Source organism: Rhinolophus hipposideros (assembly GCF_964194185.1).
Source record: "Rhinolophus hipposideros genome assembly, chromosome: 4".
In the NCBI taxonomy this organism is placed as follows: Eukaryota; Metazoa; Chordata; class Mammalia; order Chiroptera; family Rhinolophidae; genus Rhinolophus; species Rhinolophus hipposideros.
Window position 1 is genome coordinate 10,791,832 of NC_138050.1, and position 25,048 is coordinate 10,816,879.

Below are 25,048 nucleotides of genomic sequence, written 5' to 3' on the forward strand. Positions count from 1 at the left end.
GTGCTGGGCCCGGTGCCAGGCGCTTGGAGAAAGAAAATGAGAGTTTAAAACAAAAGCAGAGAAATGGTCAATAACTAGATAATGATATAGTGTGGAAAGTAAAACATTTGAAAGGAAAGTAAAACATTTGAAAGGACTAAATAATGGGTTGGAGGCAAAGCCAAAAAAACTAGACAAAGTAGGTTCCATCTGAGCTGGCTTTAAGGAGAAGAAGAGTTTGGCATGCAGATAGGATGAAGAAGTGTGTTTCAGACGGACTGGAAGGGTGCAGGAAAGCACAGGACTGTGGAAGAACACGGTGTGAGTAAGACAGAAAATGTAGTTCATGAGGATGAAGGAATCTGACGCAGGGTGTGTGACTGCAGGGGGTAGAACAGTACTGAAATTAAACCAACGGGCTCTTTTTCAACCAGTGTCAATTTAGTGGGGGAAAGAATAGTTTTTTCAACAAGTGATGCTGGAACAATTGGATATCCACATGCAAAAAACAACAAAAAAATGATGCAAGTCTCCTTCATTAGGACATACATAAAAATTAATTCCATGTGATCACAGACCTAAATGTTAGTTCTAACACTACAAGATTTTTAGAAGAAAGCATAGGAGTAAATGTTTATAACTTTGCGTTAGGTTAAGCAAAGCTTTCTTAGACACAACACCAAAACCAAAAGCAGCATAGGACTAAAATAAATAAAGTGGAATTCATCAAAATTAAACAAAATTTGTATTTCAAAGGACATCATCAAGAAAGTGAAAAGACAACCCACGGAATGGAAGAAAATATTTTCAAATTATATATAACAGTTATACACAAGAATATATAAAAAACTCCTATAACTCAACACTGTAAAAAGACAAATAACACTATTTATAAATGGGTTTTTTATCCTTAAAAAGAGATTTAACAAACATTTATTCAATGAAGATATACAAATGGCCAATACACAAATTAAAAGATGTTCAAGATCATAAATCATTAGGGAAATGCGAATCAAAACCACAATCAGAAATTATTCCATACCCCCATAGGATGGCTATAGTAAAAAATGTAAGTATTGGTAAAGAGGTGGAGAAATCAGAACCATCACACATTGTTGGTGGAAAAGTAAACTGGTGCATTCACTTTGGAAAATAGTTTGGCATTTCCTCAAAAAATTTAATACAGAGTTACCACATCACCCAGCAATTCCAAGGATGTGTCCAAGAGACAGAAAAACATATGTTCACACAAAACGTGTAATGAATATTTATAATAACATTAGTCATAATAGTCAACACATGGGAAGAATCCAAATGTCCATAAACTGATGAATAGAGAAACCAAATGTAATATACTCATACAATGGAATATTATTCAGAAATAAATAGAAATGAAGTACTGATGATACATGCCACAACATGGATGAACGTCGAAAGCATTATGGTGAGAGAGTAACCAGGCACAAAGACCCCATATCATATGATCCCATTTACATGAACTGTCCAGAATAGGCAAATCCATAGAGATAAAAAAGATACTAGTAGTGGCCAGACACCATAGGGTAGGATTGAAGGGAAAATGGGAAGCGACTACTTACTGGGTGTGGGGTTTCTTTTTTGAGTGATAAGAATGATTTCAAACTGATTGTGGTGATGGCTACACCATTCTGTGAATATACAAAAAAACACTGAATTTTACACTTTAAATGGTTGCATTGTAGAGCACATAAATTATATCTAAATGAAACAGTTTTTAAAAATCTATGTCATATTAAAAAACAAAAACACAGACTCTAGAGCCAACCTACTTAGGTTGGAATCTATCTGTGCTCTACCCTTAGCAGTCATGAAACCCTGAGCTAATTTCTCTGTATGCAATTTCTTCATCTGTAACTAAATGAGTACCTCCAGCTGAGATTTCAAGGGAAATTTTCACAGAGGTGGAATATATATATATATATATATATATATATATACATGCATATATGTATATGTATATATATATATATACACATGTATATATGTATATGTATATGTCTATATGTGTATACACACACACACACACACACACATACATAGATTATGAGATGAAGACCTTAAAAGGCAGGAGAAAGGAACTAACACTTCTGGAACACCTACTGTGTGCCAGGGTATGTGTTAACCATTCTATGTACATTACTGCAGTTTATTTTGCCTGCTTTGTACTTATAAAAAAAATTACGAATAGAATTACCATATGACCCAGCAATCCCTCTCCTGGGTATCTACCCAAAAAATCTGAAAACATTTATACATAAAGACACGTGTGCTCCAATGTTCATTGCAGCTTTATTTACGGTGGCCAAGACATGGAAACAACCAAAATGTCCTTCGATAGCTGAATGGATAAAGAAGTTGTGGTATATATATACAATGGAATACTATTTGGCGGTAAGAAAAGATGATATAGGAGCATTTGTGACAACATGGATGGATCTTGAGAGTATAATGCTAAGAGAAATAAGTCAGACAGAAAAAGCAGAGAACCCTATGATTTCACTGATATGTGGTATATAAACCAAAAACAACAAAAGAACAAGGCAAACAAATGAGAAACTAAAACTCATAGACACGGACAATAGTTTAGTGGTTACCAGAGGGTAAGGGGATGGGGAGAGGGAGATGAGAATAAGGGGGATTAAATATCTGGTGATGGAAGGAGAACTGACTCTGGGCGGTGAACACACAATGGGATTTATAGATGATGTATTACAGAATTGTACACCTGAAATCTATGTAATTTTACTAACACTTGTCACCCCAGTAAATTTAAAAAAATGTTTGTTTTTTAAAGATTTTTATTAAAATATAGCCAATATGCAATAAAAGAAAATTGACTCTGAAAATGAAGTGATTAAGAGACGAAGTAGGGGTTCAATTGCAGGCCCAGAGTCTCCCTCGTCTGGCCTTAGTGACACCTGTGAAATGGGAAGTGTACATGGCCAGAGGAGGGTGTGAGGTGAAGTTTGCCCGGCAGCGTGCGAGGGGGCCGGGGTAAGGGCAGTCAGGCTGCTTAGGAACTCTGATAGCCAGACGAGTATTCTGGATTTCACCCCATAGATAATAGGGAGCATGGAATTACTTATCAAACAAGGCCATAAGCAATAGGGATGTATTTTTATATGTAAAAATTTAAATTCATGTTGTATGTTATTCTGTAGCTCAATTGAACCTTTCGGAAACTTTGCAATGTTACCCAAAATAGACGGTCTGACAAGCTTGCCTTTAGTGAATTTGAGAAGAGAAATCAGTTTGCTTTCACAATTCAAGGATGACTTTTAAAGACAAAGTACAATCCTTTCTGAGTCTGAGAGTTTGCTAATTTGAACTTCCGGTTGTTATCAAATGACAGATTGGTTTTGATGTGAGTTTTGGAGCTAAAAATAGAAAACAGAAGGCTTTAAAACTCAACATCTGAACCAAAATTGAGGTCTCCCTTATATACAAGAGGTCAGGGAAAAGAAAAACCATCAAATATGTAATTATTAAATCGAATAGCAGGTATGCACTGCCTACTCATTTATTCAATGGTGTGCTTTTTTGTTTTTGTTTTTGATGAGTAGCGTAGGCAGCATGAAGCCTTGCCTATGCCTCCTACATGGAAAGAAGAGCTTCTTTCAAAGCCATCAACAAGCAGAGTGCTAGGAAGCATTTGAAGTATCTAGGGACTGTCAGAACTGGCACGCCCAGGTTGGCACCACTCTCCTGAAGAAACAGAGAGCTAATGGAGTACACTCAGTCCCATTCCAGGTGGTACCCAGGCTCAAGTCATGCTGCTAGATTAGTGCCGGACTGTGGAACATCTCGAATGCAAGGGAATTTTTTCTCTCTAAGCCAGTGGTTCCCAGTGGAGATCTTACATCTCCTAGAGGGATGCATTTGGGGTAAAAGTGAGCAGAGTACATTTTGGGTCATTGCAATCATTGGGAGCTTCTGGTAGAATTTAGTGACTATCCTGAAAGCCATGGGACAAACCTGCATAGTGAAGAATTGCCCTCCATTTTCCATGATTTTCAAATCTCCTACCACATAAGTTATTACCTGATTTTCTCTGAAACTGGGCCTGAATTCCATTTTATGTACAAACAGAAAGTGGTTTTCACATGATTTGAATACACTTAATTTTCCAGCAGTGAACCTACCATGAAAATTGTGAGAAGCTTAATATTTAGTCTTATTTAGCCTTATTCTTATTTAGCAATTGTTTTAAAATGTTAAATACCATCATTTATGTTTAAAGCATTTATTTTTTAGTTACCTAACTTTTTTTATTAGTTTCAGGTGTACAAAACAATGTACTAGTTAAGACATTTATACCCCTCACAAAGTGATAGCCCCCTTCCCCAATCTACTACCCCTCTGACATTGTATATGGTTGTTACAATTCCATTGACTCAATTCCCTATGGTGCACTTCATATCCTGACTATAGACGTTAAATTATAGTTGACATTCAGTATTATTCAGCTTCAGCTTCAGATGTACAGCACAGTGGTCAGGTGTCCATGAAGTGGTCTCCCATCACATACCCTACAAAATCTTTACATTATTGATTATATTCCCCAAACTGTCTTTCATATCCCCACAGCAATCTTGCTGTTACCAATTGTGCTTTCTAATCCCCTCACCTTCTCCCTCATCCCCACCCCCTCCCATAGTTACCTAACTTTTTAAATACTGTTTCCATGCACCAATTACACAATTTTTCTCTAGTTCTTATAGTTTTATAGGTTTTTTATTCCTATTGTCTCATGTTATAACACAGAGAATTTATTATTATGACAACATACATGAATAAAGCCTGGCTCATTTGCAAGAAATAAAACTTTCTCATTCTCTCAACATTAACAGATGAAAATTTGTCTTGACATTCAATCTTTAATTAAGATTATTTTCTTCTGCTTTTTATTATGGAAGGTCACCTGTTATTCCTCACTCCAACACTGGTTTTATTCTAATCCCACTCTTACCTCCATTCTTTTATTTTCCTGTAAACTTCTACCAAATGGCGTCTCATATTCTTACTTCTTTTGAACCTAAACTCTTCACTATAAGCATTATTATTATCTTTTAATGTAGTCAAGCTTAACATTATATATTAAATGCATAATCATTTAATTATAAATTACTTTCCTTTTTATTTCATTTATTATACTTAAGGCATTATATTGGTTTTTGAAATGGTGTGTATCTTCTGTCTATAAATTTCCTTTCAAAATAGTAAATGGAGTGTACTTATTTGTTATAAAACTTTTCATGAAATATTGGTTATACTAACTGGTTGCAGTAACAAAACACTTTTCACATTTTATATCTGAAAAAACAGAATATGACTCATCCAAGATAACACATAAAGAATAAGCTTTAATATCTTAAAAGTTACAACATCTTAGTTTCTTTATTCTCAGTTTATGGCCTTGGATTCATCATTAAAATGCTTTATAGTTCATCATTTGGGTACTTGGTAAATATAAGTTGTAGTTGGAGGTGCTTATAAAAAATTTGCATCGAGCTTATTATTATTATTATTATCATTATTAATGTATTAATTACACGCAGACATCATACTCAAAACTTTCCATCTATTATCTCATAAAATCCCCATAATAATTATGCCAAATAGGTATTGGTTACGTATATTCATAGATGACTAAAATGAAGCTTACTTCAGTAACTTTAGTTGTTCAGTTTAGTTTAGTTGTTTTGTTCAGTTGTTTAGTTGTTTGTTCAGTTTTGTTCAGTTGTTTAGTTGTTTAGTAGTTCAGTAACTTTAGTTTACCTTTGATGACAAGGCTAGTAAGTGACAGGGGCCTAGACTCAAACTTGGGTCTCTGTCTCCAACACCCATGTATTCTGTCTCCATAAAGAACAATGTTCTTTAGTTTTGTGTTAAATGTCAAACACAAAAAGAAATATTTTAGATTGCAGCTGAAGGTAGGATTGCTTTCAATAAATCCTTAATTCAAAAATTAAGGAAATCAAAAATCCCTACCAGTATTTCAAATGAAAATGATGGAAGAAAAGACACTGTAACTCACACTGGTGGCTTATGGATTTTCACTTGCTATTCCATGATCACATGCCCTTTCTCACCACTTGAAATTGATTCATCCAATATTGCTCTCCACAGGACCATGTCAAACAGGAAATCACAGAGTAACCTCTAAAATGATATTATAATTTGTGCTATGCAAAATGGTAGCCACCAGCCATATTTGTTTAGTGAGCATTAGAAATGTGATTAGTCTGATTTGAAATGGGCTGCAAGTGTGAAATATTCCTCATATTTAGTCTAAAAAAGTGAAATATCTCATTAATGATTTTTATGTTTATTTTATGTTTTAATGATATTTTGGAGATATGGGCTAAATAACGTTATTAAAATTAATTTCATCAGCTTTTTACTTTCTTTTATGAGATTTTAAATGATACATTTGGCTCACATTTGTGGCTTGCATTATATTTCTATTAGATAACATCACTGTGGGCCATATATCTTTTCAAGTAACCAACTTTAAAATCAAGTCGCAGAAAAAATTTTTTTGAACAGAAGCAAAATAACACAATACTTAGTGTGCTAGTGGCGGGTTCAAGATTGCAGCTTTCTGACCTGAAGCCCTAAAACTCCTAGAAGGAAATGAAGGTAGTAAACATTTTGACATCAGTTTTAGTAATATCTTTTTGGATATGTCCTCTCAAGCAAGAGAAACAAATGTAAAAATAAACAATAGGACTACATCAAAGTAAAAAGCTTCTGCACGGTGAAGAAAACCATCAACACAATGAAAAGGCTACCTACTGAATGGGAGAACATATTCACTAAAGATATAGCCAATAAGTAGTTAGTATCCAAAATATATAAGGACTTTATAAAACTCTATAACAATAAAATAAACAATCCCACTGAAAATGAGCAGAAGATATAAGCATGTCTCCAGAGAAAACATACGAGTACAGATGGCCAACAGACATGTGAAAAGATGCTCAACATCTCTAATCATCAGGGAAATGCAAATCAAACTCACAATGAGATACTACCTCAGACCTGTCTGCAAGGCTGTTATCAAAAAGAACAAATAACAAGTGTCAGCAGGGATGTGGAGAAAAGGGAACCCTCGTGTGCTGTTGATGGGATGGTAAATTGGTGCAGCAACTATGGAAAACAATATGGAGATTCCTCAAAAAAATTAAAAACAGTATTACCATATGAGTCAGCAATTGTACTTCTGGGTACTTGTCTGAAAAAATCCAAAACACTAATTCAAAAAGATCTATGCACCCCTAGGTTCACTGCAGTGTTACTTACAATAGCCAAGATATGGAAGCAACCTAGGTGTCTGTTGATAGATGAATGGATAAAAAAGATGTGAGATATATAAAAAATGTATACACACGACTTGTATTCATCTTTTGTTATTGGTATATATTGAGTATTATAATTTTAATATAGTTTTTTCCTTTCTTAAAATGTGTATACATGTTTCTGGCACCCTGTGTGTGTGTGTGTGTACATGTACATATATGTGTATACACAAACACACACTATATATATGTAAATATATATATGTATACACACACAATGGAACATTACTCAGCAATAAAAAGTAACAAGATCTTTCCATTTGTGACAACATGGATGGATGTACAGGGTATTATGCTAAGTTAGACAGAGAAAGACAAACACCACAGGATTTCACTTATATATGGAATCTGAAAAAACAAAACAAAGGAACAAACAAACAAAAAAACAGACTCACAGAAAAAGAGACCAAAATGATGGTTGCCAGAGGTGTGGGGGATGGATGGATGGGTGAAAAAAGTGAAGGGGAATAAAGTAAATAATAGTGTGCACGGTGACGGATGGTTACTAGACGCAGTGATCCCATTGTAAGGTATATAAGTATCAAATTTATATACCTTACAATGTAATCACTATAAATATAAATGTCACTATGCTGTACACTTGAAACTAATATAATATTGTACACCAACTATACTTTAATTTTTAAAAAATACTCAGTGTGCTAGAAAAATTATTTGATAAAATTTCAATATTAGTTATGTCTACCAGTTAGATGCATAAACTTTGACAAATCATTTAATACCTAAGAACCTCTGCTTCTGTAAATTCAAGGTAATAACTATACTCCTTTCCTCATAGGTTTGTTACAAATGTAAAACGAATAATTATTTCATTTGTTCATTCATGTCACCAAAATTGAGCAACGGTCTACTATGTGGTAGCCACCAGGGGTACAAAGAATAATAAGTTTTGGTACCTGCTCTCAAGGAACTTATTGTAGAAGTTACAGAATACTCCTCGAGCCATGATATAGAGTACCATTGTGTCATGTGCCTATTGAACTCTGCTTGGAGGATTAAGAGAACGGTCCACAGAGGGATTAGTCTCTACTCTGCCTCTTGACTATGAGAAATTATTTACCAGGTTTAGAACTCAGGGAATATCTTGTCTTCATGGGTCCAAGTTATGAAAAAGCAGAGAGTGCTCAGTGAACAACAGAGGGGATTAAGGAGCTGGCAAATAATGGAGTAGTGCAATCTTTCAGTGTTGGAAGAAGGTTCTGATGCTGAGAGAGCGGCAAGGGGAGGAACCACAATCACTTACTAGCTTTTGGAGATGGTACCCATATTCTACTGTAATTTTGGAATCCTTTTTCCTTCCTCAAAGGAAGACGCTAATAAAAGATATAAATGTAAATTAGTGGGACTTAATCAAATAGTATCCAACGATTAATTTCTGTAAAAAAATTTATGGGGAAAATAATATATTTTTTAAAGCATACAGTCAATTCTTTGAGTTAGGACAATGACTGATAAAAGGGTCCAAATTTCAACAGGATAATTGCAGGGTTTTTTAGGGAAAGGGGTATCTTCATAAAATAATTTGAGCCTGCAAGAAGTCATTTAGACCTATCAGTATTTCTGGAAACTGAATTAGTTTCTAGAGACAAATATACATCAAAAGTTATTCATTTGTAGTAATGCTGCAGCTAATCTGATTTAAATTTTCCATGAGACTATATTATACTAAAATTTCAATGAAAATAGTAATGCGTGAATGATACTTTCAAGATTACATATTTGAGTATAACATCCTTATAAAAGGAAATTTCAAAAGCAAAAATTATGGCTGCCTTTTAACTCTGTTGTTTGCTTTAATGCACTTTTTACAGAGCTCACTGTTCAAGAATAAAAATAAACACTGACTAATCTCAAATTGATTTACAAGATATGCATATATTGTAGAACCTCAAATGAAATTGTACTTTATTTTATTAAATTTACATTATTTAAGACATCAGTATATGGGGGGTGAAAGAGGGGATGGGTGAGAAAGGCGGAGGGATTAAGAAGTACAAATTGGTAGTCACAAAATAGGCATGGGTATGTGAAATACAGGATGGGTAATATAATCAGTAATGGTGCAAAGACTACATATGGTATCAGATGAGTACTGGATTATCAGGGAGATTACTTCATAGATTATATAAATGCCTAACCACTGCACTGTACACCTGCAACTAATATAATATTGAATGTCAACTATAATTAATATATATACAGAGGGTGCCAAAAATGTATACACATTTTAAGAAAGGAAAACTATATTAAAATTGTAATACTCATGTGTATTCCTTGGACACCGGAATCATCATGCCTACTCAACCAGTTTTTGAAGACATAAAACACGGTAGTTGATATTTACAGATGGACAAGCAGTAGCAACTAACAATTCTTCCACTAGTCTCCTTGGAAAGTACTAGTTTAGGGAAAAGTACATGGTCTTGAAAATGAAAGAGATCTAGGTTTTGAGCACCTTCCATGTAACAGCAGTCCCCTGGGAGCAAGACACTCATGGAGCAATTTAACCTCCTTGAAACTCACTTTTTTTATATGTATAAAATGTGGACAACACCTCCTATGTTATAGGGTTGTTCTGAGGACGGACTAGATAAATTTTCATAAAGAATGCAGCGTAATGCTTGCCTGGCACTCAGTAAGTACTAATCTTCTCTATTCCTCTAAATATCACAGACGTCCCCTCTTCACACTGAATACTCAGCAATTTGCCAGGAAGGTCATAAAGCCACTGGATGAACTCCGAGGTCATCCTGCTGCGTATATGTTTCTGAATGACACATAATTATATTAACATACAACAATTATGCAGGGATTCATTTGTCTACAAATGGTTTTGGTCACCTTCCATGTAGCAGCAGTCTCCTGGGAGCAAGGAATAAAATAATGATCAAGACATAAACCTTCTAGACTAGTGGAAAGGAAGGAAGGATGGGAGGAAAGGAAAGCAAGCGGGGAGAGAGGGAGAGAAAGAAACGAAAAATTCCGGCATGTGCTGTGAAGGAAACAGAGATTGCAGAGATAGAAACTAGTGGGGGGAGGAGCGGATAGAGCAGATAGAGAAGCCTATTTAAAGCAGGTGGTACTTAGGCTGGATGATGAGGGGACAGCCATGCTGAGTCAGGGATGAGCATCTGAAGCAGAGGGAACACAAAAGTCATCTTAATTCTTTAGGCAAAACAAATTTCATATGTGCTGGTTTGGCCATTTCCATGACTCCCCGCTGTTCAGGGCTCTTTGGTAGATGTTTGGGAAGCACTGCTCTTGAGAAGATCTGGAACACAAGCTGTAAAAGGTAGGTATGGCAGATAAAAACCACTCTCCTTTCCCCGTCTGTATTTAAGTTGGCAGCTGGCAAGGGCTATAACTAAGTATTCACAATGAACGGATACGACTCAAATATGGAGGGAAAGAATATATTTTAACTAGAGTTACATTAACTCTGAAGCTTTGGGTGGCACTTTCATTTCAAAATAGACATTCATACGAATTAAAATGAAATATTAGGTTAACGCAAAAGTAATTGTGATTTTTGCAATCATTTTTAACCTTTAAACCACAATTACCTTTGCACCAACCTAATAAAACCTAGGTTTCTCTTTGCACACTCTAATGCTTTTTCCCATGTGGACATATTGCCATACGAGTATAATAGCAATTATCTGTGTAGCCACAGGAAGTCACAGTTTTAAACTCTTTGTACATCAGTATGAATTTTACTAAATTTCGCACATTTACTAAAAAGTTCTGGTTTCCCTGAAGAAATCTTAAGAAAGGATTTAAGTTTGGTGAGTTTCTTGAAGGAGGAATAATTTTATCTTATTTATCTTTGTGTTGCTAATAACTTGCACAGTGCTAAGGACACAAGAGGTATTTAACAAACACTGGATGAATTAAAATTAAGTTCTAATTTCCAATTGGGATTGGTGAGGGTGTACCAAGAGTCTCTCGGGCTCAGGCATTTGTCACTATACTTAAATTCTAGGGAGAGTGACAGATATGTACATTCCGTAGTATGTGCTTTTTTTTCCACAATCATTGGATTTGTCCATACTTTTGATTTCCCATATACTCTATATCTCTAATTCTTGTGAATTGTTTGTGACAGATCCTTCATGTTCTTGCTAATGGGCCTAACAAAATGCCATAACACAATGAAGCTGAGAATGTAGAAAGTAATTACACTGCTTGCAGGAAGGATGAATAGCTATGGCCACAAAACCTCTTTTGAAACTGTTCTTAGACGACTTGTCCCTGTTGCCCCAGTAAAATTACTGAGTAATAAATAAATAAATAAATAAATAAATAAATAAATAAATAAATAAATAAATAAATAAATTCTTCAGCTGTGATTTTATTTTACTTAGACTTTTAAATTGTTTCCTAAATGGAAGTGAAATTTGGACAATCCTGAAGGAAATGTACATTGTATGTTAAGAATTTTACATTAGTGCATGATTCAAACATTCTTGAAAGTGAGTGATGCTGAAATTTAGCTTTAGTCTCCTGTTTACAAATGTAAAGAAATGAAAAATAAACAGGATGAGAAACTGAACTTAAACACACATTAAGTCAACCATAGCTACATGGGTTAATTTTTTACATATTTGTATATTTATGAACATTTATATTCACTTTTAAAAAACAAAGTTTTCATTCCATTAGAGAAGCCATATTATAGTATATGCCATTCATTTCCATTTTGACTTTTTATCTAACAAAGAAAACAGCATGATAGGTGTAATCTCAGAAAGTGCATTCCACTGTTACCATAATAGCTGTTTCTTCCATTACTAGGCTGAGATCTTTCGGTCCCTGTGGATAGTTTAAGCTGCTTAGAAAAACATGTGTTTATTTAGTGACACTCTCTCTTAATCTAGTAGTAAAGAAATAACAATGACTTACACTGGACTTCATACTTATGGCTCACCAGTGACTGAGACCAGAGGAAGCTGTGAATCAGGCAGTTTTATCTCGCCAGAAAGAATCATCAGGAATCACCTTGCCAAAGGCATGAGGTTGGGTCAGAGTCATGTCCTTCCCCCATGTCATGTTACACCTTCTATCTGCATACTCATATATTGAGTGGCCTCTTCAGTCTGACTGCCAGATTACATCTTGGGCAAAACATACAGAGAGAAAAGCTCTTGAACACTCCAATCAAGAAGTAAAGATGGGGAGCCAAATTAGAAATGAGGGGAGCTGACTTCACATTTTACAAACAGTGGGAAGGAATGACCAGTGAACATTTAAATTGTGAAAACATGAGTAATTTAGTTGGAAAGCTGAGATTTAAAAATAAGAGGACAACTATAATTGAAAAAAAACCTAAACTTAGGGAGTACTTCACAGTTGCATGGAAATTCGAATTAGGCTTCAAAAATTCTCCTCTGATTTACATGTGCAGAAAAATTGTTCTCAGACGTCCTTCACCAATATTTCCTACTCCCAGAGTGCTTTTCACAAATATTTACATAAAAATTTACTTGACTCTTTTCTAGTTTCTGCGGGCCTGCTTGCCTATTCAATTTTGTCTGTCCCAGTGAAACGCTAGCTGGCAGAGTGGACAGGCAGCTGAAAATGCAGTCTGTGGTCGAGTGAAACTCTGCTGCGTGATACCTGAATGCGCATAAACTCTACATCCAATTTGGTATTTTACACCACATCAGAGCCTCCAGAGCTGAACGTCTTCATTGGAGGTTTATCAGAAAACTACTCATCATTTCTGGCCAAGAGGTAACTACGGTTGTTTCTTATTTACTTTCTTGAGTGTAGCTTTTACATGATGGAAAATACCCTGTAACTATAACAAGTTGAATGTGCTTATGATAAAAATAATAATAATAATAATAATAATAATAATAATAATAAAAATAAAAATAAAAATAATATTTTAGTCAGCAAATCTCCAGGGGAACATTTTGTCTAAAACCTTCACATGCTGCTCATTTATGGAAATCCCTCACTTGGTCATTTCTGGACTGAAACACAATATTATTTGCTGATATACACATGAGTATAATAACAACTTCTTGAATTCAGGTCAGAATTTCAACAAGAAAAATGAAGAACAGAGAGTTCCCCTTATGGGTTAATTTACTACTGGGACACATTCATATGATTTTAAAATAGGGCTTTGCTTATTTCTCACTTAGGTGTTGGGTGGTTGAGGGTTATGTATTTGTCACAGCAGAACCAGCTCAAACTGGTCCTATCGTGTTTCTACTATGACCCAGAACCAATGTTGAAATATTGCATACACCACTTACGAGTAACACTTGTGAACCCTTAACTGCTCCCTCCCACGGAACCAAAAGACCGAACATGACGAGACCCTGAAGGCGGGAACCCTTTCAGAAGTGACAGGTCCACTGTCCAGGAAGATCCAGTGCTAAAACTCCATAAATCTGGTCCCTAACCCTGGATGGGGGAGACAGATTTGAGCCTAGCCTGCTGTCTCTTTGTCAGTGGACCTTACAACAAAAGCTTTTTCTTTTCTCAGAGGAGGGTGCTTTAGTATTGGATTCTATGCACGTGGGGCAGTGAGGCCTTGCTCCATAAAAATTTTGGCAACTATACTGCCTGAGGCGCCATAGTGGGATGTGGACCCCTGACAGTGACCCTAAGTGGACACCTAGACCAAATTTGTCTAGAGGCTCGGCTACTGGGTTTCTGTTTCCTCGCCTGTCACTCCAGGCTCCTCTGTGTTACTTTCACTTCTTTGGAGAAAAGAAACGGCTTCTGGATCAGACAGACATCCATTGGGTGAGTAAATTCCTTAAAACACTTTTGCGCCTAAATTGTCTAAAAACCTGGTCCATTTGTGGGTTAGAGTTCCACCTCAGGGAGGTCTTGTTGGTTAAGAGTCTCAAACCTTGGGGCTAGGGTCATAGGTTAGAGTCCTACCCTAAGGGAGACAATAGAAAAGGTTACAGCCACTGAAGTACTTAAAGGATTGCGTTAGAGTCCCAGGATTTTGGATGTCTTTTTTTGTCTGTCTGATTGTTTTACCTGTTAAAAATTGGTGAATAGGGCTTAACTATTGGGTGACCACAGCAAAACTTTATTGAATCCGCTATGTGTCATTGTTGCTCCGGTCAGTCTGAGAGAAACCTTTCAAAATGGGGACTGTTAATAGTATATCTGATTGCAGTCTTTTGGGATATATCTTGAAAATTCAAAATTGGTCAGTATTTAGCTCTGAGCTTATGAATAAGAGAAAATGGTTTTCTTTTGTAACACTGCCTGGCCCCAATATCAGTTGGAGTCAGGGGAGAAATGGCCCAAAAATGGGTCCTTAAACCATAATACTATTTGACAATTAGAACTGTTTTGCAAAAGAGAGGAGAAATGGGGTGAAATCCCATATGTACAATCATTTATGTTTTTATATCAGAATAAAAATATACAAAAGAGATGTAAACTTATGGTTCAGAAGGAAGACACACACACACATAAAAAGCCCCATCTTGCCTGAATCAGAGGAAAATGATCTCGAGTTACTACACATCTGGCTCCTCCTTCAGTGCCTCCTGCGATTCTCCCACCATATGAAGTGGGAAATCCTGTGAGTAGTGCCAAGGCTTCCACCCCAAATTCTCTGAGGGTCACAGGTCCAGCCCTGTGACCTACTTGCCCGATCGCAGAAAGGAATGGTCTCCCTTCCCTGTACTCAGTTGAATATTCAATTGGTCCAGGGCTTATTTTGCTTCCAGCAGGGCAATATTCATTGAGACAAGTCCTGGCAGGTCTAGATGACCAAGGTCAACCTAGGGGATTTGTATAGAGCACTCCTTTTCTACCTCTGATCTATATAATTGGAAGAATAACATGCCATCCTACGGAGATGATCTTAAAAAGATGGAGAATCTCTTCACCTTCACTTTTTTGCTACTCATCATTGTGACTGGGCTGCCATACAGGCCCCCATGAATACTCTCCTCATTCCAGAGGAACACTGGATGGTATTAGAGAAGGTTCGCCAAGAAGCCAAAAGGTTCCATGATTTATAGCCAAACAATCCAATCATGGCACCAGTGGTGCAGGCCATTCCTGGAACAGAACCAGGAAGGCACACCAATGACTCAAGAGACCTTATAAACCATTATAAGGAATGTTTGGTAGCAGGACTTGACAAAGGAGTCCCAAAACCAAAGTGTTTGAATAAGATCTAGGAAATGCAGCAAGGGCCCAGGGAGAACCCATCCACCTTCTTTGAAAGGTTTTTTGAGGCTTACCAACAACATATTGATATTGATCCAGAACACTCAGATAACATGAGATCGGTCAACATGACCCTTATCAGTCAGAGCACCCCAGATAAAAGAAAAAATGTACAAAAACTGGAAAGGGGGTTGGAGATGCCAAGTCTCAGTTGGTTGAGCTTGCTTTAAAGTGTTTAATAGCTGAGATAAAATTCAGGAAAGGCAGAAGCAACACAACATGTGAAGACAAGCTGCTCTGCTTGCAGCAGCCCTCAGCCAAGACCCAATGAGATGTCCACAGGAAAGAACAAATGCCTATGGGTAAGTCCCCCGACACCCCTATGACCCAGCCAAAAAGGCCATCCATCTGTTAGACCACAACAAGGTGCCTTTTGTGGACAAGAAGGACACTGGAAAAGGAATTGTCCTAACCTTCCTTGGCAAGAAGGAACAGGGACTGGCTCCAAAAGCTCCTGCCAGATGCCAGAACACACTGGTAGCAACTAGGAAAGATGGGGCTCGGGGACTCCTTTGGAGCCATTAACTAAATTATAGACATCCAGTGGTGCTAAATTCTTATACGTTGCTTACAAATTTATCTGGGGACTTCTGCTGGTTTAGAGTTCTGGACTTAAAAGATGCCTTTTACTGCATACCACTAAGTCCTGAGTCCCACAACTGTTTGCCTTTGAATGGGACATTCCAGAGACTAATATGAAACAGCAATAGTGCAGACGGTACCCCCAGAAGGCACAGCCAAGGAAGACTTAGAAGATGCTGAGGACTTCAGCTTACAATGGAAATTACACGCTTCGTAGAGGCCTCAGTCTACAGGAAAGATGAATACGTCAAGAAGCCAACTTAACTTGGGACAAGGTCTTATCATATGCCCTACTTAGGGTAAGAATAGCCCTTAGTGGCAACTGTAATTGAGCCCTTTCAAAATGCATATGGGAGACCCTTCCTTAAGACTAAATACTATTATAGTCTTGAAAATGATTATACTGTAAAATAATTAGATGCTAGAAAATTTGTACAGTCTCTAGGTGCTACTTTATCTTCCGTGCATAAATATGCTTCTAGCTGCTTCATGCTTCCTACAGACATTCCTCTACATTGTGTGAGCCCAGGAGACTGGGTCCTTCTCAAGACTTAGAAAAATCAACCCCTGAGGGTCAGCTGCCATCGAAGGGAAATGGATCCTATGAAGTCCTTTCAGAGGACTGAGACCCCACCTGGCTAGGAAGAGAAGATGCGGACATCTCAAAGTAGACTGCTTCCACCCAAGATTCCAGACCAGGATGGTATAAACCTAAACTATCTCTGTTAAGTTGCTCTTGTTTTGGTTTAAACAGTGTGATTTACTTTCTTGGTTGTGATGTTTGCTTGTATAATCTTAGTATTCTACTTATGCTTTTCTTTTTTCACTCTTCCTGACTTACTTTGTCTCCTTATCTGCAGGAAGTAGCTAGGGTTACTGTCTCCTGTATTCCCCAAGATTGAGGAATGAACAAAAAAGGGGGATTTGTCACCACATACCCAGCTCAGTGTGGTCCTCTCCTGTTTATAACAAGACCAGAACCAGCTTAAACTTTGGATACACCTTATGAACCTTTAGCTGCTCCCCACCGTGGAGTCCAAGGACCAAGAAACGACCAGAACCTGAAGGCTGGAACCCTTTCAGAAGCGAAGGGTCTATTGTCTGGGGAGATCTGGTGTTGAAACCCCATAAATCCTGGACGGAGGAGACACATGTGAACCTTGCCTCTTGTCTCCTTGCTGGTCAGCCTCGTAATAAAAGCTTTCTTCTCTCCAAAGCGGTGCCATAGTATTGGCTGTTATGTGCATCGGGCAGCATGCCCTTCCTGGCTCAGTAACATATTGGGAAAGTCTTAAGTATAAAAGTCAGCAGGACAAAACCATGCATATTTGATGTTACAAGCATTTCACAGAACAGCGGGAGCAAATTCTGTTTGGTGGTTTTAGTGGTACAGTTAGTGGGCCCGGCACACATACTAAAGTCATTTTCATAACAAAGTTCCAGCCAGTCACTTTGCCTGGAGGTCCAGGGTAAATGTCTCTTTGCAAATCTCCCAAAGAGATGGAAGAACAGAGACCCAATGCCGATACTAATTCAGCTGAACTGAAGCGGAGATCTTGAGTTTTTGAAAAATGAACTAACATTGGTTCTCCAGCAGCTTAAAAGAAAAGAGGTATTCGTAATGGAAATAATTTTTGTTACTAATGTAGATAAGGGCAGCATTAGAGTATTATTTTTTAGAGGCATTATTTAATAAGATCATTTCAAAAACAGACTTTAAAGATATAAACTCGGGGGAGGGGAAAGCTTTAATTTTGCATTGAACAATCCCAGAAACGTATACTTCAAGATATGAAGACTATGCACAGTGGAATCATGAAAAGCTTTTGAAGTAATTTCCTTCTATGTATAAGCATTCAAATGGCCATATGAAGTAAGGAAATGGGGACATTCAGAATGATGTATCCACAATGACCGTTCCAATAATACAACAGCTGCCAAACAGTTGGTAAGAAGTGGTGGTTCAGAGAGTTGTTAGCTGTCATTTTATGTAGTCATTGAAATAACAAATTCAATAAATTAAGATGTAAACATTTTGATTTACACCGAACATTTCTAAATATAGAGGCTATACAAATGAAAAATTGCTTCCCTTCATTCTGTCAAGAGAACTCATCTTCTAAGCAGTTGTTTTGGTATAGGTATAATCTTTTATTTAGTTCCTACTTAATGTATAGTATATATTTCAAAATAAAGACTGGTCATGCAAAGGAATTTCTTTCTGTGTGAAACCAAATGTTCAAAACGGGTATTGAGCCCACAATATGGTTACATGAGGACTAGCAAAAACCTAAGTGAACTGATGATCCAATCTTCAAGCTGTAAGACATAGTCTGATTCAACATCATCTTGAGACAACTGATGAGTCAGCAAGACTCATGTCATACTTAAATTTATAGTGACCAGTTAAAATTCTTCAAACAACGTTTATAAACAAATAGTGAAATATACTTCATCAAGGAGACTTACCTGGTCTCGCATTGCTTTGCTTGTCAGAGGGTACCTTTAAAGAGAAATTACAATTCTCTTAATATCTCAAAATTACACTGCTTTCATCAAGAATAACATCATCAACTTTGAAAGAAATTATATTATAAAATATTACTAAAGTTCAAAGTTCTTGGAGATATTTGAAAATGAACCCCTAATGCTCGCAACCATTTCAATAGTACATGAAGTTTAGAAGCAGAAGTGTAGAAACACTCATTTCCCAGCAAAATTGATGAGGCAAAGAGTAAACATATGACATGTTAGTTCGAAAACGTGCATAAAAGTGATAGTGAATACATTTTTCCTTATGGATATGCAGCAATATTTTAGCATGACAATTTTCATTGAAAATCACTAGATGCCAGGTACTGGGGGAAGGAGGAAATGGGGAGTTATTGTTTTACAGGTCCAGAGTTCCAGTTTTGCACAATGCAAAGAATTCTGGAGACTCAGGTAGTGATGGTTGTGTCACAGTCAGAAATGTACTCAATCCACTCAACTGTCCACTTAAAATGGCTAAGATAATAAATTTTATGCTATGTGTATTTTTTCGCAACTAAAAAGAAACACACACACAAAATCGCCAAATGCACATATTCTGTCTCAACTCTGTATAGTATTTAACTTCCCACTACCCCACTTCACATCCCTGTGTTTGGAAATCCAAATAACAGGGAGGAAACCTTTAGACCCCAGAAATATACCATATTAATAGAGTATTTCTAAGATCTGAAATGTGACTTATGGGCAGATGATATAGCAGATGCTATTGACTTGGAGGTGATTATTTATATTCCACTGAAGTCACCATGAGATTAGACCCTGCTCCAGAAACATAAAGAAGGAAATCTGCACTTTGAATCAGAATGTGGAGTAATGTCTTCACTGAGGCCAATATAGTTAGAATAACTATCTCTAAACAACAAATAGGTTATTTCTCTGGATATTTTATTCAATAAATATTTGTTGAATGCTTAGTCAATATATAGAAATACACATTTCTAGCACAATGCTGGCTGCTTACCCCTTTCTCTCTGTTGTGTAGAAGGCAGGTATATCATCCAAAGTGGAGACATAAGAACTCTAGAACTGTTAGAATTATCTCCTGGATAAATCATACTAAATTCCTTTGAAGTGTGTTTAAGAGTCACTTGCCTCATTTGGTGAGATCTCCCAGAAAGTGTTAAATGTTTAATGCCTCTAAAGCCATAGCAATTATAAATCCATGTTCACACAGACTGTCTAAAAATAACAGCATGTTAGGAATTTGTTTCATGATAGAGGCGGATTTAAATGCAATTGCTTTTTGGAACAAATTTGCCCAGATATGTATCCTTTGCCACAGAGACAAATATGCACATTACATGAACAGAACAACACTAGAAAAACATAAAACATCCAGATAACTTTCTACTGGGAGGCTACGGCTCTGGGACATGGGATGACCAACAGGTCAATGAATACATTAACAACTATTGTTCCAGTGAAACCAGAAAGCTCTTTCGACACCTGTTGCTCCTGAAACACAAAGGGCCCATTTGTTTCTAACGCCCCATAGTAAACCTTTAAAAACCAAAGCAGCAGATAAAAATCCCAAAGTAAATAAACTCTTAGGTAAACATGTAAGCCATTGTACTATTTGCTCTTTACTTTGTTCAGAATACACCTGCTGGTTTCAACTCAATAAATCGTATTCAGTGGTGACCCTGATTTAAACATTACAGAACAGTGTCAAAGTAGCAATGAGCAGATAAGGTTAATCATCAGGTTACTACTAGAAAGTTGGTTTCCTTGGACAAATATAGGGATGTGACTATTCTACCCTGGCTTTGGCCCAAATAATTTGAGGCTGACTTTGATGTAGGTGAATTTCTATCTCAAACATTTTCTAATTCCTCTTAAGTTAACTACCTAATAGATCATGTATAAACAATAAGTAAAAATGAAACAGAAAAGGAACTATTTAAAATCATTATAACCTACAATTCCATGGTCTCTTCAAAGAATCCTGTTAAGGAAAGAAGTTCAACCAAAGTATCAGTGCATGAAGAAATACAATGAAAATGTAAGTTTCCTGAAATAGCATGCTTATGTTCGTTGACTGACTTTGGATTCAAAATGTTCCAAGCACAGCTTTTCAGAGAAGTTTCCAAAATTTTTATTTCTGCAAAAATACTATATAATGGTTCCCACTTAATTGTCAAACTCGGGTTGTAACTCTTAGTTGGTAGGGGTTTGGGGAGAAACAGAAAGTAACAGATTTCTTTACAAATGACTATGCTATGAAAGCCAAAGAAAAAGTTACTAGAAAGGATAGAGAGAATACATAATATAATTTAAAATCTACTCTTCACTGTATCTTCCTTGATTTTCTTTTGATCTGAGATATAGCAAGTAATGCTTATTTTCAGTGCTATATAAAAATCTCATTAAATTTAAACATAGGAGTCAAATGAAAATCTACTTTTGCAGAATTAAAAATATTTCAGTTCAGCCCATGATGTATAAATCTTTCTTACTTCTAAATTTAAATTTTGGTATATGTATATTAGTATTCACATATTTGAATAGAAAGTAATACATAATTTCAGACAAATTGAAACGCAAAATAATAGTCTTTACTAGTTCAGTAAGTCTGAAATGATGTTATTTAATAAGCCATGGCATTTTAATAAGCTTTCTTGACATCTGGTACTAATAAAAAGGATTTTATTTTTACAGTTAACATTTAAAGAAAAAAACATGTCCGTCATTTTGCCATTTATCATAGACCACAGATGGCATAGGCCACATTTGGGTGGCTTCATTTCCTTCTTGATTAGTTTATATAAAGAGGCCACTTGTTTTCTCTCTTTCTGTGTATATTTTATATAAGATTTGGACCAAGTCCCAGAAATTAATAAATGAAGGAAGAAAGGAATGCATCAAATGAAAATGAAGTTTCTCAATAACAAAACTAATTATAGAATTTTCCTGGATCCAGTCTAGTTAATAAAGTTCCTTCTAAAACAATGATCCAACGAATTTTGCATCTGGATAAATATTTGAAGTAAGTTTTCCAGAACTGCGAAAAACCATAAGGACCTAAAAATTTCCATCTTTTGTACAACCGCATTCTCTCTAGGCAAAGTTGACCGATGCTCTGATTCAAAGCAGGTTTTGCCAGGAGCCTGTATGGAAGTAGTAGCTGACCACGCTGCAGCTGAGGCAGCCAGACAGGCAAGGAGGCTTCTGGATGCTCTCCTCGTCTCTGAACCATGAACTGGAAATATGGGTCTTCTTGTCCTGCTTACTCAGACTTCCTGTATTCCTGCCTTTAAATCCAGCACTGAGTGTTCTGCTCCAACTTGCACATTGGGCTTGGGCTGCCCCTGACCGACTGACCCCAATGTATCAGTCCCTGAGCCTTTTCTCTGGAAAATGTCATTACTTACCTGGAGGCATCAATGCCATAGTATGAAACATGTATCATAGGGATTTTCATTAAGTTTTGTCAGGAAAAATTGACAATTAATGACTACACTAATGCAAGCATTTCTTAGAGAGTAATAACAAAAATATGATGAGATGCTCCAAATGACAAACACAAGCTCTAGGAGCAACGCCAATGTATTAATCTTTGAGAAGTGGAAAACTGCAAGTGCAAATGAATTAGCTCAGAATTAAACATTTTTTTCCTTAAAACTTGAGAATTCTTCAAGAGTCATAAAACATACTTTGTTTCATGATCTAAACGGATTTGCTAGCCAACTAACAATGTCACAGGCCCAGTAAGAAACAGTTTCAGCATCTTGGCCTGCTATCTAGAGTTGTAAGAGATTCCATCCACCCTAAGATCATTTTGTGAATAAGTAAAAGACTCTGAAATTTGATAATCTATCTACAAGGAGAGGATTATATATATACATATATATATGAAAGGATACAAATGCAGAATTTATTATAATACAGAATTAACTGATTTAGAAAATAAGTACATAAATTAACATTTAAGAATACCTTAAACTTAATAGTGAAAACACTTTCAATACATTTGGGTGTGCTGTTGAAAATCCAGCTGCATTGGGATGAAACTGAGTTCTCCACTGTGAAGGAGTTCACAATCCAGAGAAAAAAATAGCCCCAAAATGAAAAGGTTACAATCCTATGAAACAAGTACACAAACAGAGGTATACGCAAGGCATGATGGTTGTCCAGAGAAAGAAGTGGTGGACCTCATGAAGAGACTCAGGGGAGGTTTATGTGGAGAGTAAAATTTAAGATGACACTTAAAGAATAAGCTCACTGGAAAACCGAGAGGGGAACACAAGGGAGAAAGATCAACATGTAGGAAGGAAAGGGGCAGAGGAGGGCATGAATGTTTGGGGAAATGCTAGTATTCCAGTATTGTTGTAAGTCAGTTATGAGGAAGAGTGCAAAGTGATGGGGTTAGAAAGATAGGAATGAGCTAGATAATAAAGTTCATACACTACGCTAAGGAATGGGGAATAACTTTTATAGGTGATGAGCACTGCAGAGATGTAGGGTTTATAACGGCAAATCTGGAAGCACCATGAGGAATGGACTGTGACAGGAAGAGACTCGATACAAGTTAGGGGATTCTTGCAGTAGACCAAGACCAGGTGAAACATAAGGACCTGGACGAGACTATGTGTGAGGAAGTGGTAGTCATGAGTCATTTTTAGGAGGGGATTGGTTAAAAGCAGGAGGACAGAGGGAGGGAGGAGGGGAGAGAGAGGTGTCCTGGATGGTTTTCAGGTTTGGGCTTGGGCAGCCTGGTCCGTGGAGGTGTCACGCTGATGAAGATAAGTAATAGGGGAGGTGGTATGGGGGTTTGACTCTAAGGTGAGGAATTCTACTTTTTGACACATTGAGTTTGAAGCCACTGTGGGACACCCAGTTGGGAATGTATAAAGGAGCTGGAGTTCAGGAAAGTTGCCTGCACTAAATGCACATTCAATATTCGGTGATCATTCTGGCCCTGAAAGAGGATGAGCTTGTTGGGGGAAAAAGTGTGATTTTACCGAGAATAAGAGAGGCAAAGGAAAATTCTGGAGGCACAGTAGTATCTTTGAGGCTGGAGGAAATGACTGAGAAAAAAAAAGCAGCGAGAGAAGAGAGTAATACAGTGTATGATCAAAAACAAACAAACAAACAAAAAAAACCAAAAATGGAGGAAGTTTTTTGATTAACCAGAATGATTAGTTTAATAGAAAAGGACTAAAAATTGATAACTCTGAAGATACTAAATATTAGTAATTATGAAGTAACCTTGGCTAACGCCAGAGGATAGACATTTGAATAGGACAAGTTAAAGCATAAATGAGAAATAAAGTAAACTAATCTCAGGAAACTTCACCTAGAAAAGTTGAAAGATGCGAATGTGCTAGCCTTAGGAGGCACTTTGATGGAGGGCTTTTGTGAATTAGAAGAGATTTCAATACATTCAGGGTCTGAGGAAAGAAACTTAGTGAAGAAGGCAGGTATAGTTACAAGGGAACATGGTCCCTGAGAAGGCTGCAAGAATGAACCCAGGAGCTCAGAACCTGGTGGGGCAGAAGATAAGGAGGGTGTGGACACTGACAGATTGGCTGAGGTGGACAACTGGTAGAGTTAAGACAGGCTGTGGTGACAGAAATTTGGGGGCATACACATCTGAGGTACTTCAGGTTCATTGAGGGTCTGGATGCCAGGATGAGGAGGGCTGGAGCTAGACAGCAGCAGAGGGGAAATCTTAACCATCGAGAAACAACACAGTGTTTCCCTCGTCTGTATTCTTGTAGTACTCAGACTACAGTCTCACACTCAAATATATTTACACTTGATGTTAGCATAAAACTATTATCGAGTTATTTCACAAACACTGCTTCTTTCCTCAAACAAATGGTGAGTTCTGGAAAATGAAGACCTGCCTCTCTCTAGTTTTTTAAGGCAGTATGAAATATTAGACAGAGTTGGGGTTCTGAGTAAGACACATTGGGTTTGAATCCAGCTCTTACTAGTTATGTGGGTTTAAGCAACTTTTCTCACTTGGCTGGGACTTAGTTTCCTTACATGTGCGATAGAGATACGTAGTAATATAGACCTCATAAGAATATAAAGATTAAACTGAAAAAGTGTGTACGATCTGTCACCCATAGCATGTAGGACCAGATTGAGCACCTAATATGCCTAATTTATGTGTTCTAAATGAATGAGTAACCTTGAACACTTATGTGTATCTACATGAAAATATCTTTCTCTTCAACTACTCTATTCAGTTTCATCTTTACCTTTAAAAATATTGCCCACCATTAAAGAAGGTATGGCAAAGAAGTCACTCTATCACATCCCAATTCTGTCTTTTAGTAATTATA

At 36.8% G+C, this 25,048-nt stretch overlaps 1 protein-coding gene across 2 annotated transcripts in view; it reads right to left on the minus strand.

Annotated features, from left to right (window-relative positions):
- Nucleotides 1-25,048, minus strand: part of STARD13 (StAR related lipid transfer domain containing 13) — a 490,614-nt gene that overhangs the window by 276,870 nt on the left and 188,696 nt on the right. For both annotated transcript variants that reach the window (XM_081045611.1, XM_081045612.1), the window contains exon 3: nt 18,672-18,705. In XM_081045611.1, the coding sequence (XP_080901737.1) occupies nt 18,672-18,705 (34 nt within the window). The remainder of the gene's footprint in view (nt 1-18,671; nt 18,706-25,048) is intronic.